Here is an 18,317-nt window from a genome sequence, read left to right on the forward strand (position 1 = left end):
ATACCACGAAAATATAAAAAATCCCGTATTATTATAGTCTTTCAGCGTACCAACAGCTAGTAACGATAAAGTAGTACCCGGTTAAAATATTCGATTAAAATTTTCTCAGCACTCCCTAGTTGTTTGGTTCGCATGGTTGTTCGGTGCCGGTGCAGTGGAACCAAAAAGAACACTCGAGACGAAAATTTCACTAAATTTATGGATATCAAACAATCCTTCCACACTTTTAGATTGAATCTGGACGAAATATCGTCACTCCTATGAAAAAATCTTATGTCTCATACCTACTGCAGATCAAAAATGAAACGCTGAATGCAACTCATGCGAGTTTTTCTAAATTGTCACGATACATGAATGTATGATACATTTGTTCAAATTTGATAGTCACCGAGATGATTATTGACGGTTTTTCATCTGTCTGAAGTGTTCCTTTCAGCTAATGTTTCTTACTACTTCGTAGTTTACGGTAAAGTGTGACTCACTTGCAAGCTTCGAGTATCTGCTTGGCGCTCATGCCGATGTGGAAGGAGACTGGCTTGAGCGGCTCGGCCTTCAGCGGCTCGAGCTTGACCACGGGCTGCCGCCCGCCCAGCACCGACTCGCTGCTAGGGGCGGGGCATTCTGTAAACACAAACACTTTGTTAACCCTTTGACCGCCAAGGACGTCAACTGACGCGCGCGGGAACTGCCCAATATCAACTTTTGTCCAACAAGGTTCACGACGCCGCGCACGCTAGGCGCCGTTCAAAGGTTTAATGAGGTAAACGCGTTAAAAAGAGGGTAAGATGCTGCGATAAGTGGTAAGACCTATAGATTTGCATGTTGACTATAGTTCGTTTTTTTAGCATTAGAAAGAACTTGAAAGAAGGTAAGCGATTTTGACATGTCTTTTAATTGACAAAACACTTTTTTAAAATCAATAACTATTACTTATGAAAGCAGAAGACTATAAAAGATCGTATTAGATTCATAATTGTTACATATTTGCCGTAACTTATTTTTAAAATGTGTTTTTCAATTAAAAAACACATCAAGATTGTTTACCTTATTTCTAATGCTAAAAAAAAAACGAACTATAAGTAAGTGTATAATTATTCTCATTTTTTATGAGGACATCTCTATGAAACTGCGTCAAAACAGTACAAAATAGTACATCCTACGCATATTCCTAAAACGCGCTCGAAACGCCCTTACGCCCGATGCTAAATGATGACAACAGCTTACGTCACAGATTCCTATCAGACATTGAATGTATGGACAAATAAATTACTTGTTTGACCATGAAATAAACGTATGCAACGTAACAGAAATGTAATAAATATGTACACCTGCATAGTGGGTAAAACATAGAGATCAAATGTATAAATTAATGTATCTACCATCTTTCATGTTACCTATGTTTAACAAAATAAATGAAACTGAATAGCCAATTTCAATTCCATTTTCAAAGATTAATAATCATACTAGAGTAATTTGAATAGCAAAACTTTGCTTAATTTTTTTTATATACATAGTTCAAATTAAAATTCACCATATTAAACTGAGAAAGTTTTGGTAGGTCTATAATATAATTGGGTTCCATCATACACTTGGTTGGAGATTGGGGTGTGAGCAAGTGGAGTATTTGCACTAATTGGCCCGCTGAGTCCAAGTGCCGCGTAAGAGCCCCTCGCGTAAGATAAAAGAGAGAGAACAGCCTAAATTATTCCCACTAATACTATGTCCCCAGCTGTTATGCGTCTTGCTCTTGCACATTTGGTTATGCGTAAGTGGGAGTGAGCAATAAAGTGAGCGTTTAATTCTGGAGCAATTCAGCGAAAGTGTCAGCTATGTGATGATATTCTTTGAATATTAAGGGTATGTTCGGGTAATTCCGAATCATGTCCGAATATTGGGCCATTCCGAAAATCATCCCATAATTCTATTACCTACATCAAAGTCCATTTTCAGAACTAAGTAGCCGACAATCGGAGGTGAATTGGAATTGCCCCAATGCACCTTAATGAAAAGTTTAAGTCGGTGTTTGATGCATTGGCCTGTTTTTTACAGTGATTCGCGTAATAAAGTAAAAATATGCCACTGTTTTCTTTAACTGTATATGCATTTTAAGGTACCTTCCGTAAGCATCATGTAAACAACAAAACCTAAAATAGGATTTAGAAAATGTGTTATCATGTTCTACAAGCAACATTAAAAGTTATACCATACTTATATTATTTTCCCTGCAATATTTAACCTTATAATATGGATTATGGCCATTGTCTAATTAAACTAACTTTTTTCTGTGTCCATAGCTCGGGTCATCATTAACAATTTATCCTTATACCTCTTGTACTTAACCATTTTAAATTTTAAAATTATACTTTTCCTATAATAATTATAACTTCACATTTGACGGTGACGTTGATTCAGTCGCATGACATATTGACAATTTATTTATAAAGGAATTATTAGATGACAACCTTATGGCGCTCGAATAGGTTGTATGTAGGTTGATGGATAGCAGGGTTCAAAAGGATAATTATCAATGATAGTTATCTCGATAATTATCGTGATTTTTATGCCTGATAATTATCGATTTGATAATAACCTAAAATGTACAAAACCCCCATTCATTTTTAGGGTTCCGTACCCAAAGGGTAAAAATGGGACCCTATTACTAAGACTCCGCTGTCCGTCCGTCCGTCCCGTCCGTCCGTCCGTCTGTCACCAGGCTGTATCTCACAAACCGTGATAGCTAGACAGTTGAAATTTTCACAGATGATGTATTTCTGTTGCCGCTATAACAACAAATACTAAAAACAGAATAAAATAAAGATTTAAGTGGGGCTCTCATACAACAAACGTGATTTTTGACCGAAGTTAAGCAACGTCGGGCGGGGTCAGTACTTGGATGGGTGACCGTTTTTTTGCTTGTTTTGCTCTATTTTTTGTTGATGGTGCGGAACCCTCCGTGCGCGAGTCCGACTCGCACTTGGCCGATTTTTTTACTATCAAAGAAAATAAATATAGCACTATCCATATGGTATGTCCGTGCTATCTTATTTTCTATTTCTTTATTTCAATTTTCAATTAAAATAATAGTTTCAAAGGAACATTACCTGACACGGGTTCCTTTTTAATTTCAGGCGTGTTATCGGAGAACCTCTTCAGTAAGTCTTCGGCGAGCGACTCGGCGGTCTCGCCGCTGTTAGCGTTGCCTTCACTTTTCGTAACCTGCAATAGACAAAAACATTAGCCTTTTGTTTTACTTTATTTTGCCTAATAGGGCTGGGAAAAGAGTGAAGTATTTTGACCTGCCGCCGAGTAAATAGGGATGGGAAAAGGGTTTAAATCTAGTACGAACCGCTCGCGCCCGCGCTGCTTGAGCAAGTCGGTATTGAGAGAGCAGCTGTTGCATTAATGCCTGGAACAAAATAAAGGAAATTAAGTGCAAGTTACGATTTTGACGGTCCATTGTAATTGTAAATTGAGTAATACAATTTAATAGGGTTATTAAACAGGTTAAAATGGACCCTGCTGCTTGAGACCGTAACTATAAATATAACTTTGAGAATTAGTACTTTCAAACAAATCTTTTCACTTTACAACGTAATTGCAATAAATTAGAATTTTTTTTAACCATACCAATTCACAGATCTTAGCAACAAAAATATCTTATTTTTTGCCTAAAACAAATAATAGTTTGTTAAATCTATAACTTTAAAACTTACTTAACTTACTTACTTTATTACTTAACTTTTAAGTATTAATATAGTTTTTAAGCCTTATAATTTGTAATACTAATAAACACAATGGGATCACTGTTATCTTTTGAAATAAATAATTGAATTGAATTAAATAAATTGTTAACATACACATGCTACAAACATGAGTATAATGAATCACGTCGACATAAAACAGCGATCAATACAAGTATTTCAATGTCGCTAAAACCTTGAATACTCGTGGAACCGTACAGCGTTATCAGAGGATGCTTTCGTGTATATTTTCCGATTTGCATCAATTTGAGTGGAGTTTTTTTCCCACAGCGGAACAGGTTTCGGACCCCTCGGGATCGCCTGTTCATAATGGTTTTAATTTCGAGGACCTTGGTTCATACCCTCGTGCGTTAGTGAGCAGGTGTTATAATTGAAAATATTTTTTTATTTAAATCAAGGCTGGTATTAGAACATTCGATGCTGTTGCCGTATTTACAATATCTCACAGTTTGTATGCTATTTGAAAAGCTGTGTATTTTCAAAGCTATATTTTCTCTAAAGCTTAGAATAAATTTAAAAGTGGAAAAATGTACTGTCTTGGGTGATCCTTGAAATGGTCGTGAGTCGGACTCGCGCACGGAGGGTTCCGCACCATCAACAAAAAACAAGCAAAAAAAATAGGTCACCCATCCAAGTACTGACCCCGCCCGACGTTGCTTAACTTCGGTCAAAAATCACGTTTGTTGTATGGGAGCCCCACTTAAATCTTTATTTTATTCTGTTATTAGTATTTGTTGTTATAGCGGCAACAGAAATACATCATCTGTGAAAATTTCAACTGTCTAGCTATCACGGTTCGTGAGATACAGCCTGGTGACAGACGGACGGACGGACGGACAGCGGAGTCTTAGTAATAGGGTCCCGTTTTTACCCTTTGGGTACGGAACCCTAATTAATCTAAATTTTCTCTGTTATCTTTTTCACAATTTTATCAAATAGGTATCAAATTAAATAAATTAAGAAGTTGTTGATGTTCATGGGCATTTCCAGATTGCGCAAAGGATTAAATCCTTTTTTTTAACCGCCTTCAAAAAAAAAAGGAGGTTCTCAGTTTGACCCGTATGTATGTATGTATGTATGTATGTATGTATGTATGTATGTATGTATATTTGTTCGCGATTATCTTTAAAGGGTTAAATTAGTTTCCCTATTTACAACGCAACTCCCAGCTCCTAAACCATGTTTGCACAAGTATACCGCAAGAATCGTACTTGTTGCTGCGGCGACAGATTATGCGAGTTCCTCTGCAAGTACTGCAGCGTCTGCAGCTGGTGCTGCGTGAGCGGTGGCGGCTCGTCGGGCCGCTTGCCGGGGTACGGCGGGGGCGCGGACTTGGGCGCGCGGGACGACATCTCCGCGGAGATTGGCAGGTTCCATGCCTCTTCGATGGATGGGAGCTGTCGTCGTCTGCAAAAAAAAAAGCCTGTTAAGCTTTGGATTCCTCCGAAAACGGTGCCGTCATATGACGGCCGTCATATAGCGGCTGCAAAAGACGGCCGTCTTTACGGTGGCGACATGTGGAAAGTACCACGGCGTCATAACACACCGTCATCCACCAAGGTCAAAGCGGCAAATTTGAAAAATGTAGGCGCGATGGGATAACGTCCCATAGAAAATTTGAATTTCGCGCCTTTTCCTACTGACAAGATTTACTTGATCATCTATAATTTACTTGGAGGATGAAATATCATCAGATGAGGAAAATAATCGTAGTACGGAATCATTTATTCAAATCTCGTGTCATTTATTCAAAATGGCGTCACCGCTATCTAATAAAACGTTTTTTTTTTTTTTTTTAATTTATTGAAGCTTTGGCAACACGGCCATCAGCTTAAACATGAATTACATCTAATAAAACGTTCACGAAACTATCGACAAGGTCATGACGGCCGTCATCTTACGTTACGTTGACAATCAACGTACGTAACGCCGTCTAGGAAACCGCGCCATCTTGTTTACATAGACAACGTTCTAGTGACGTCAGTCAACGCTATATAGCGGCCGTAATATGACGGCACCGTTTTCGGAGGAATCCAAAGCTTTAGGCCCACTTGCACCATTCCACTAACCCGGGTTAACCGGTTAAACCTGGAGTTGCCAGTTACTAGTACAATTTGACACTGGGGTAACAGTTTAACCGCTTATCCCCGGGTTAGTGGGATGGTGCAAGTGGGCCTTAGTGTGTCACGAAGTATTGCTTTATAAAACTACGATTACCTTATATGAGAGTGACGTACGCAAGCTCGGCAAGTATTTGCTTTTGCATTTTGATTAATGTTTGTTGATACCCTTTATATGCAATAATAAAGTTAGTTATTGAAGCTAAGGATTGTATGTGGACATTATGGACAATTAGAGAATATGTTAGGATCATACATCCAAAGTTTTCGTTAGTGGATTAGCGATCCCTATATTCAGTTCTTATTACGCTAAATAGTTCACTTGTTATCTCCATAAAATCGAAGTTTGTTTAGTTTGTATCTGTTAAACCTATTTAAATTTCTGCTATTATCCATAAAATAAATAAATATTATAGGATATTATTTTATTACACAAATTGACTAAGCCCCACGGTAAGCTCAAGAAAGCTTGTGTTGTGGGTACTCAGACAATGATATATAAAATATACAAATACTTAAATACATAGAAAACAACCATGACTCAGGAACAAATATCTGTACTCATCACACAAATAAATGCCCTTACTGGAATTCGAACCCAGGACCGCGGCTTCACAGACAGGGTCACTACCCACTAGGCCAGTCCGGTCGTCAAATTAAGAATGATACATTCGATTACTTACTTGCCAGTCACAGAAGGCAAGGGCGCATGGGCCAAATGTGCCTTCAGGAACGCCAAACGCTGCCTCAGAGCGGAATGGGACGCCGTCGCCGCGGCCCCGCCATTGTTATAGCACGCGAACGCGTCTCGCGGCATCTGACAGCTCTCGTATAGACTCCCCAGGTTGGTCCACGCTGCTGAGTGACCTTTATCAAGTTGGACTGCACAGATGTACGCTTGGAGGGCGTCCATGGGCTGGTTCTGTTGCTGGTACAGCACCCTGTAGAAGGAAATTCGATAAGTGCCGGTAATCGATTTCGAAATATAAGGAAAACAGCATGAGGTACCTACACCAAATCTTGAGATAAGGAGCCTTGACGAAACTTGGGCTCTTCTACGATACGACTGGGAAACCGCTAAAAGGAAACCTTTCCAAGTACACATAGCAAGTAAGTGTAACAACTAGTTAACTACCTAACTCATAAATTGATGTGAAGTAATATCTTTGTTAGGAGTTTGACTACGGTGGTTACTGGTTAAGCGCTTCGTTGCGTGTGATTTGTATTTTACTCAGTAAGTAAATTAATTGGTACCGTATTACAGAGCGTTCGATTTTCCGTTAATTGGTATTGACTTTCCCGTGACCTTTTCACAAAATAATTGAAGTTCGCTTTACTAATTAATAATAAATGCTTTTCCTAGAACATCGTCCTTCTAACACAGGAAATTGGACAATTAAAACCTTTTGCTACTACTCTCCGGACGTTTTAACATCACCGCCAACCCGCAACCCGCACAATGTTTATCTCTAAAGAACATCCGGCGGAATTTCATGGGAATTCTATTATTGATAAACAGTAATTAGAACAATAAATAGAAAATCAGAAAATGTCAACAAATATAAGCGTTCATTTTCGTCACACATTTTCACTTTTAATCTCGCCCATCGGAAAGCACCGCTGGTGGAAAAAAACTAATGTTTAACTATCAGATTTTGACAACGCGCTTCCTTTGAACTCTTACAAGCAACTCCGCCCAGTAATAACATATACTAATCTATGACTCCGCCTACGAAGCTTTTGGTTCATAGCCCGGTAACTTTCTTGATGTAAGCACACATTTTTGTTCCTAGGTCTTGTTACCTGTAAACATTTGTGCGTGGGTCTAAGTTTTCATTTTCTAAGTAATTTATCAACAAGATTAAATCCTTTTAAGATTGCCCTATGATATTTAGATGGTATAAGCGAAAGAGGTATGTCAGGATCGTAGCAAGTGGAAATCCGTGGTCTCTGCGTATCCCTCCGGGAAATAGGCATGATTATATGTATGTACCTGAAACCTGGATAATTGCAATCTCAAGGGACCGGCAATTTTTTGTCAATTAACCAGGTTTTTCATTTAAGCAGGTCGTGCCAATTAACGAGGTTCAAAAAATCGTTGTGTCAATTATAGAGGTTCTCATTAATAGAGGTTGCGTTCTGAGAAATTGCTTTTATGGAGGTTCAAATAACCATTGAAAGTAGATTCTGGGTTTCTGGTCTGTATATTATATAACTTGCACTTTTACACTTAACTACATTAGTTACTGCTTATAATCATTTGGGTTTTTTAAATAATTCCTTGAATTGTAGAAGAAAGTTTTATTGGAATGTAAAAAGCATATTATGTTTTTGATTTAATCAAAACTATTTTACCTACTACAGTCTGTGATAGATACCCAATTAATAAATTGAATTCTGGGTGAAGATTTAAAATAAAATTATCATTGCTATTAAAATATTGTTTCTGCTCTCTACAAGTCTACATTATTTCAATAACAGAGGTCTTACTTATTGACTCGTTTCAATTATAGAGGTAATAAGAAGAGCTAAAATAACGGATTTTTTTGCACAGTGTCAATTATAGAGGTCTTAGTTGCGATGTGGTCAATTACAGAGGTAAAATTACGAAAAGTACTAAAATCTAAATGGCAATTATAGAGGTTCAAAAATTTCAATTATAGAGGTCTTTTGGTCTCAAGGGACCGGGACCGGACCTTTGGTTGCAATTATTGAGGTTTTGCATTTATCCAGGTGTCAATTAACCAGGTTTCACTGTATGTATAATAATAATATGTTTATACGTATTTTGTATTGTTTTTGTAAGTGTTTTTGTATTTTATTTTTATATCCATATTATAAAATAACCTAGCCTAAGAGTAGTGATGGGTAGGACATCAATTTAAAATGAGTTTGTATGAGTACCTCATTCTCTAAAATGAGGTGTTACAATGTCTTACTTCAAATGAGGTGAGGTACTAGCATATTTTCAGCGTCGACTATTCCATTCATTCCAACGGCGACAAAAATATTTAATGTATATACATATTTATGTATTCATCACTTCCTTTATAAATAAATAAATAGTAACATATATTTAATTGGAGTGCAATTCTGGAGGTTAAGAATAGAACTTTTAGGAGAAAGATAATTTTAGAATCAAGTAAAATGAATAGAGGAGTGAAGTAAGACATTTTTGCGGTACGAAGTACTGCGACAAATTAACAAAATGAGTGGTACAAAAGAGGAGCCTCACGAGTGAGCGACTCAACACTACCTAAGAGTTCAAATAAATAAAATAATAATAATAATTCAGCCTTTATACGTCCCACTGCTGGGCACAGGCCTCCTCTCACGCGCGAGAGGGCTTGGGCTATAGTCCCCACGCTAGCCCAATGCGGATTGGGGACTTCACATACACCTTTGAATTTCTTCGCAGATGTATGCAGGTTTCCTCACGATGTTTTCCTTCACCGAAAAGCTAGTGGTAAATATCAAATACATACTGTATGTATAATTACATGAAAGTTCCTCTCACCCAATAGAGCACCAAGTGTCCGCGTTCCCCTCCGATTTCTCAACGGAGTTCCTGTAGGCTACGAAGGCGTCGTGCACTTTGCCCTGGGCCGCGAAGCAGCGCCCGAGCAGGTACAGGCCCGCGCCGGACTCGGGCTCGGCCTTCACCGCGCGGTTCAAGCACCAGATGGCGGCGCGGGCCCGCGCGGCCGGCTCGCCCAGGGACGCGCAGCGGTGGTACAGCCAACCTGGAAACATCTCGGTTAAGGGTAGGTTGCACCAAACTGTTCGTATCGTTAAAGAGTTCGCTAAATTTTCATGTATGGAAAGTTTCATAGTAAAGCGGGCGCGTCGGCTGACGTTGATCAGTCTGTCAAATGTGGTTGGTGCAACTGGCCCTAAAAGTAGACACAGAGTACGGAGCGAAGTTCGCGTGCCAAATTAAAGAGTTCCATCAAATGGCTGAAAGATGCTCAGCAGTTGCGAACAAGCTATTGGTCGATTAATCTACAAGGAAACCCGCGCACAAGAACTCTTTTATAGATAATATAATATACATATGAATTATATATAGGTATGCGCGATTCGAACCCACTAGAAAAACTGCACCCAAAGTAGAACAAAGCTTATGGTCACACCGCACCACAGACAAGACATCCTCTAGACTGAGCATAGTAACGCTACCCCCTCTGCTACAAATATACGGTAGTTTTACTTCATCTTCGAGTCAAGTGTCAGAATCCCGTGCCGTGATCACGGCACGGGATTCGCTCACCTCGTTCCCCGCACCCCAGTATTTTTGGCAGCATCGGTTTCATGAAATAATTGCTCTAAACTCCGTCTAGAGGATTCCTAGTCTATGCACCGCACTCATATTGAATGTTTTCATTGAGCTAAAAACATCAATATTTGTGACTAAAGCTATTTTCAGAAAGTAAAAGCTGTATATAGGTTAATCAATGAACAAAACAATAGACGCTGTACAACGCAATGCACAACAAAGGGCACAGAAAATAGAACTCGAAATTGAAAGGTTTGAACAGCATGTCAATCAATAACAATACGCAAATCTGATAGGCCAAGGTTCACTGAAATACATCGGTATTTCTGTGAACCTGAGCTTCAAAGAAATACATAAGTATTTCTGTGAATTTTCATTCGGACAGAAATTCAATGTGCAAGCCTCGGGAAACTGGTTATAACCTCATTTCCATTCGCGTTAAGTTTCAACGTTATTTATTGTTTGGCCGAGGCACTGACCATTACGCTCGCTCGGCCCGTGTTTAGAGATAGCCGGCCTGCGGTAAACGGCCACAACAATACATTATTGCACATTTTATTAAACTACTTTTATCACCTCTGTAAAATGGAAAATTAGCTTTTCAACACTTTATGTCCTTACAACTAAAGGACTAAAGTAATAGCGGAACTTATTTTGGCCATAAAACAAAAATAAACAAATGCACGGTATCGTCTCACGTTTTAGAGCCGCTATTCATTTATGCAATGGAGTCTGCTCTTTTGTTTAGCAAGTATGGGGTGCCTCTTTGTCTCAAGACTCTTTTATAGCCCTTTGAGTCACGTTCAATGTCAAGTAGTTTTGTTTTGTTTTTATTGATGTGACATAAATATTAGTTAATAGTGCAACCGTAGCATCTTTAAGCTGCCAACCCATAAAACTATTGTTGAAGTAAACAAGAAAGGAAAACAAAGTTTAACTTACCAAGTTGCCGACAGATATCGGCTTTCAGCGTGAGGGCGAGTTGCGGCTCGTTGAGGAGTTTGGTGTACGCGTCTCTGGCCGCTTTCCTCAGTCCTCTCGCTTCTAGGAGATGCGCGGCGTGGAAGCTGAGCTCGAGGCGGGTGAAGGTAGCGTCTTGATGGGGCGCTAGCTTGGCGCGGCGGAAGTGGGCCGCCGCGGCGCCCCAGTAGCGGCGCGCCTTGAACATGAGCGCGAGCCGCAGGTGCGCGTCCGCGGCCCGAGAGAACCCCGGCGACACGTACAGGGACATCTGCAGCGCTTTCGTCGCCCTACACGTGTTAAGGGTGGGCAAGGTTAGCGTTAGCCTGGTTGACTACACGTCGTCCCAAGGACAGTGATTTCGTCCGACCCAGGTATAGAAAAACAGACAAACATACTACTTAATTCGATCTAGAAATAATGTAATCTAAGTACTTCAACATATAGGTATTTTGAACCATTTTTCCCCGTTTTGACTCAGATTAATTACCAACTAATTCCGGTTTCATTAAATTGGGCCTTTTCGATAAGCTACGTGATGATCATGACCGGCAACCATAAGTAGTAACACCCACTTTCTTCTACTGGCACTACTGGTATTTTGATAGATAAGTCGTTAGGAAGTGATTTAAAAAATAGTATGTATGTACATAATTGTTCATTAACTTTGTAGATATAATTCATATATATTCAACGTTAGAATATTTACTACAGAAGCGCATAAAAAACCGCAAATTGTCTAAGACAATTGATTGTTTAGTTATATTGTTCCTGACAAAGTATGAAACAAAGCATAGTTTCCAGTAAAGTGGTTCATTTGTCCATAATATCCATATAAAATGCAAGTCGAGAAACAAAACAAATGAAACAATGTCAAAGTAACAGCTGAACTTGACCGCGCCAAGGTTAGACAACACGTAAATAAGAGGCAGGCGATCTGTTGTCATAATAAACGCTTATTGCAACACGGTCATATAACACTCCGGCTCGATAATAAAACTTTACTTGCTTTTTTTGCTCTCCATATTCCCGAGAAGCCTTCAAAGAAAGCGGACGCTGATGTACAATACTCAAGCAAAAACTTTTACGATTTCTGTCTATCCTACCCAAAACCTAAACCGGTCGGCTTTGTGAGGTATTGAAAGAGATTGCATTACGGCTGAGGATTTATTGTATTGCTCTTGGATTATTGTACCTACTAAAGCTAAGTAAAAAATAAAATACTCAAGATAGGTGAGTTAAAAGCACGTCTGAATTGAATTGATCTGTCATGGTCCCATGAAGCCATCGTTATGAGTATAAGGTATAAACTAAGACGCTTGGCATCTTACGGATAAAAATGAAGTAAGTCATCGTCCGGGGAGAGCGCGCGAGGGTGGGTCGAAAAGGAATGCAATCAATTGGAGCGGTGGTAACATCCGTGAGGTTATTTAGGAGCGCATCAGCGGAGCGTAACGTCACCGATGCGCGGGGTCAGTGACCGTCTGAGGCTCGTCCGTGCAATCGATCGGACGATGCAACGCAACGTCTAGACAGACCGCGGCCGAATCCGTCGTAGCGCCTACACCGCCTTTATTTAGATGACCTCCGCTGACATTTGCATGTAGAAACAAAGAAGGCAGGTGGAGGCATGGCATCCGGTGGCCGCCGATACCGATGACTAAAATTAAATGATCATTACCGTACACACACACACGAGCCCGGGCTTTCACCGCGCGCCCGCAGCGCTGGGTTGTTCTTCCCCATTTCTTACCAACTACATCACCTGAGGTGGTCCAATATAGGCATGACCTTGTGGTCCGTAACAAGTACGCGGAATCGAAGATCACAATGTACTGGTTCACTTGTCGTGTATTCGAATAACAATGGGAATACAGACCCTGCTCGACATACACTCCAGCTCGCTTCTTATTCGCATTCATTGTTCCTCGGTATTAACTTATGATTGCGTCCTGTCACGCAACATTCAAAAGTAATTTTCAACTTACAAACCGGAGGAAGCCACAAATATCGAAAAGTGGAAAAGACTTTCTTTGTTCAAAACGCTGTTGGGCGAGATTGGATATTCCTCTAATTACCTACGTACATTTTTATCAGGATGATTATTAGCTAACGCTTACGTATTTGTTTGAGTATTGTAATTGAAACAAAATTAACACATCTTGCCTAAGCAATACTTGATTGTGTATTAATTTACTAAATTACACCTTAAAATTTCCTTCATATACTTCTGTTTAAAACGAAACACTTTCGAATCTGCAATCGTTATTAAGTTATGATATCTAAAGTCTATTTTTTTATTCGGTACACTGAAATGACAGTTAATAGTATGAAATGCCATTTCATGTTCATACTATTAACTGTCATTTCAGTCTACCGAATAAAAAAATAGACTTTAGGACCTAAAGTTTAGGTACCTGTTTCTTTTAATAGGTTTAAATTGCTACGTTACATTACAATCCCAGTTTCTCATCGTGAAATAGGGAATTTAGTTCATTTGGACTGTAGTTAGGTGGTTTAGTGGTAGGTAAACAAAACTAAACAGATATTACGTGTAAATAACTTTGTCATTGTGCTAACACCTGACGCACACAAAGACAGCAGGCACCAGTTGCATACAGATGCAACGTGAGTGCACAAGGCACTCGGGCCGGGCTAATGAAGAACGAATGAGCACAATGCATATTAATAAGGTGTAATTGAATGCGGTTAAACGCTCATCATTAAACTTGTCATTATCAGGCCCTTGACTTAACACTGCATATTAATAAAATTACACTTTAGAGATAGGTACATAGGTACCTTCAAGTATTTTTTTTAAATTACAGCTTTCTAGTATTTACTGATGATGATCATTGAGCTCCGCCGACAGGCGATGGCAAAATAAGGGTTGCCTACGTAACCCTAAAACGGAGCTCTTAGATAACATGAGGAATAAACAGCCGCATACATACACGCAGAGGGATCGATTATAATCCGAGCTACCTGCCCGGCCATTATCGCTCAGGTAACGAATTATGTATACAGTCGGTACCCTATTTATACATCCGAAATGCTCTTCGCTCGTTGCTATTCAAATGCGGAGCGTAAAAGAATCGATTACGTCGAGCTCAAGGCATGAATGAACATTAAGTAAACTTATGTTTCCGTGCTTATTTTGTAAGACTTTGTAGGGCTGGGAGATGTACAATTTGTAAGACGTGGAGAATAAGAAATGTTGACGTGAAAGGAGACATATAAGCAGAAGTACAGCTGTTTAGCGGTAGTGGAGCGGGGTGAGGGGCGCAGCTGGGACGTTGTTCCTATGGCATAACAACCGCAACCACTTGCCAAATCCAATATAAGCGCGAGTTCCGAATACGCTAGTAGTTGCGAATATCGTGGCTGTAGCTAGACTGGCTCTACGATCGATTCGTGAGCAATGGGAAACCCGCTGGCCTGACCTAGTTCTGCACTCGCCGCGGCTCAAGGACGGGCCGCTATTTATAGTTCCGTCGTCATCACATCGCATTCACTTTACATAACTGAAGCTGTCACTAGGTACTGCTGCGCCGAGGTGTATACTCTCATTGACTATCGACGCAGGCGAATCAGCATTGAGCCGTCTAACTTTGCATACAGTTATCAATAATTTAAAGATTTGCTTGAGAAATTCACCTGCGCCCGGTAAGCATTGAGTATACCAGTACGTGACGCCTCACAATAACACGGGGATCCGCACGAGACTTTCCCACGCCGGCGAATCAACGCGACACTTAATAACCCACTTCCCTATTAACAAGGACGCTTGAAACTGGAACACGCTAACACAATTAGCGAATTGCGAACGAATCCTTGGGAGGAAGTCCAGACAACGATCTAAACACTTAAATATAAATTATATGAATTTGAATATAGCACCCAAACACGAATATTGTGCGTGCACGAATATTATGTATGAGAGCATCGAGAGCACTGAAGGCATTCCATAATTTGTGGGATATCGTGCAAATTCTTCGACGTTAAGGATTAGGAGAAGAGCTGTTTTAGAATAGTTACAGTTAGGAAATGTGTGTTTGTCTGTGACCCAAAATAAACTAAACTTTGTTAGTAAACATTCTAAAACTAAAGTAGAGCACAATGCAATTATACGATGCACTCAGCAACTCGCAATTCACCTGACCATATTGCATCACGGCCTTGGCTCCACGGCAACAGTGCAACGCAAATTGTATGCACCACAAACGCAATGCCATTCTATACGATACACGTACAGCTACTACTACAACATGTATACTATACGTAGTACCTAGTTACCTACTATTCATGCATCATGTGAATGTGTTTCTTCAAGGCAATTGATGAAATATGCGCAAAATTCGATTTTACGGATTGTGTTAGCTACTTAACCATTAAAATGAAAACGTTTCATAATTTTAGCACGTTGGCAACGTTTTTCGAGCACATACGCGTCATAAAAATGCTCGTCTTTCAATACCTTGTCCATCATTCTGTCTATATGTCGCAGTCGGATCGTATAATCCGCCGTATTACATTACGGCTAGCCGTTTTACAAAACAGGGGCGTTTTGAAATGCGGCGGTTCGACGATTAGCCGGATTGAATGCGGCTGAATGAAAATCCGCCGGAATGTATTCGGCGCCATACGTTCTTCAACACGGCTAGCCGTAATGTAATACAGCGAGTCATTAGCCGCCGTTTTGACAGTTTTTAGTTCCCATTTTTAACACTCGTGGCGCTGCCTGACATAACAACAACAAACTATGAAAAATGCTGGAGTGTCCATCAAATCTGGAGTTCGTCGGACTGTTTCTTTTCAAAAAACATTTCCTTCGCAACTTAACAAGACGGAGCCCCGCTTCGCGGGGCTCCTATTTCTGAGCGGTTTACCCTTCGGGCATCTGAAGCTACCTAACGAACCTAACCTACCTACCTATTGATTTAGTGAGACGTCCGTGAAAACATTACACTTTGGGGAAAAAAGCGTAGGTAGGTAAGTAAGTTAGGTTCGTTAGGTAGCTTCAGATGCCCGAAGGGCAAAGCGCCCAGAAATAGGAGCCCCGCTTGCGGGGCTCCGTCTATTTAAGTTGTTTGTATGTTTTGGAAAAGAAACACATGTAGTGCGGTGGGACCATGGTAAAAATAAATTAAATTGCAAACATTGTCAAACTCCGGTTACGAAGGCGACCGAAAGAACTGGTCACTCTACAATCTAAATAGTAGATACGATGTGGCTAAACGTAGGCCGCCTTATTGAAGAACGTATCGCAATGACAATCCGGCTAATCGTCAAACCGCCGCATTTCAAAACGCCCCCGTTTTGTAAAACGGCTAGCCGTAATGTAATACGGCGGATTATACGATCTGACTACGACATATATATCTAGTTCAAAAATAGTTTGTAAGAATAGCTTTCATAACGTAAGAACTATAAAGCTAGTGAAGGATACAACGAATGTGAAACAAGCCGACATACAGGCAGTTGGATTCGACCGTAGTAGATATCAATGTTTATTTTGCAAACTAAAGCGATTGCAGACTGAAAGCAAACACGACTAACACGCGGTACTTCTAACAATAATTGATAATGGTCGGGCGAGGGCTCGTTTATCGGCTGGCGTCATACCAGTTGACCCACTTTCGTGCGATTCGACTTATAGGTAGTACCTAACTCTAATATGCAATGTATGTGCAGCTATTTTCAATATTGGCAAAGTTTATTTTGAAACGAAGCGTTCATTTTGAGAAAAACTTGGCCTATTCTATCCAGTCTAGCCGCGGTGACCCATTTAAAGGCTATTCATGGCTAATTTAAACACATTACAGATAACCAATTGCCTAGCTAGTGCATTGTAATGTTTGTAGTAATTTGTAGAACAATTACGAATGCTGCAAATACGTATTATGTGAATGGAAACATAGGTATAGCGTTGTGAAATGAAGCGTTAAAGTAAGGAAACACTAACAAGTCAAGCTCGTTATCGTCAACCTGTACCTATAAGTGCAGCCTTGCGTCTTAGCTGCAGCTCGTAGAGGCCATCCTTACGGTACTAGATGCCTGAGCGCAGTATAGCTATTGTATTAAACTTATCTATTTTAGCATCTAGGTCAGGCATGCAATGAAACGTTATACCTTGTTCCTTAGAGAACAAGTATGTACCTATCTACTTAGATTAGATACAAGTACAATGAGTAATCTTCAGTAGAGAGGTGGGTTTAGTTTAAATAATAGTAGTAAATAGGTAACTTCAAGAGCCAAGCTTTTACTATACCAAGTTACCAAATTACCAATAGGAATATAATAATAGAGCGTCTTGAGGACAAAGGAAAGTTGAAGGCATGAATGCACAACACAAGAGAGTTATCAAAGATGAATAGGGGACGTGGCATGTAGTAAAGAAAGTTCCACGAACACTAGAAATAATAGTACCTATCTCATGACAAAATTGCAACGAAGGAAAAGAACAAGATTTATGTGGATACGTAGTGGAAAATGGTATATGCCAAGTGATCAGTTGATCACATCCTAAATTCCTTGTTTGAACAACAAGAGAGTTTTCGCAATCATTCCAATCTATTGGCTATAGTATTTAGTACATAGTTTAATAATAGTAGCAAACGTCTCGACTCCCGAGTCCTCGCCTTGACGCGGCTATGCGGAAGCGACGACAGCTGCACATGCATCGGATCATGATATGACACTAATAAAAACCGCGACATTATGCGGACCACGAACCGACGAACAGGTTCCATGGGAGCTGCGCCACACGACTTGGATAAATAGATAAACAACCTGAACTACTATAGTTTTGTGTGATTATGATTACTAAATGATGCAGCAGGAAATGCGTGGACAGTACGTATACTGTTAATTACTTCAATGCCGTTCGCGTTAACGAGTTCACGCCAGTATTTTACCTAATAAACGATGCGTGAAATAGTTTATTAGTGTTTGCTGCAAGCGCGCTTGAAATTATGCAAAATGAACTTCCCCTAACACCAAAAGAACTGAACATTCTGCGCTATTATTACATTACAACGGCGGAGTGCCCTTGATAACTACCCCATACGATTCCCGGTTCACAAGTGTCGTAACAAGTCCAATACTTATTTACATGCAGCTGAATTAAAAGCTCTGCCCCATCCCTACGGCATCGGAAGGGTTCAACCCTTTGTAGACGACAATTTTAGGTTTACGTCA

The 18,317-nt window shown here is 40.0% G+C and overlaps 1 protein-coding gene across 1 annotated transcript in view; it reads right to left on the minus strand.

The window, feature by feature from the left end:
• LOC134647276 (lysine-specific demethylase 6A) overlaps positions 1 to 18,317 on the minus strand; it is a 39,297-nt gene that overhangs the window by 3,643 nt on the left and 17,337 nt on the right. Inside the window, exons 5-11 of the mRNA XM_063501555.1 lie at positions 11,100 to 11,407; positions 9,399 to 9,624; positions 6,565 to 6,822; positions 4,973 to 5,168; positions 3,347 to 3,406; positions 3,102 to 3,216; positions 483 to 621 (exon numbers count right to left, since the gene is read on the minus strand). Of these exons, the coding sequence (XP_063357625.1) occupies positions 483 to 621; positions 3,102 to 3,216; positions 3,347 to 3,406; positions 4,973 to 5,168; positions 6,565 to 6,822; positions 9,399 to 9,624; positions 11,100 to 11,407 (1,302 nt within the window). The remainder of the gene's footprint in view (positions 1 to 482; positions 622 to 3,101; positions 3,217 to 3,346; positions 3,407 to 4,972; positions 5,169 to 6,564; positions 6,823 to 9,398; positions 9,625 to 11,099; positions 11,408 to 18,317) is intronic.

Source organism: Cydia amplana, chromosome 4 (assembly GCF_948474715.1).
Source record: "Cydia amplana chromosome 4, ilCydAmpl1.1, whole genome shotgun sequence".
Taxonomy (NCBI): Eukaryota; Metazoa; Arthropoda; class Insecta; order Lepidoptera; family Tortricidae; genus Cydia; species Cydia amplana.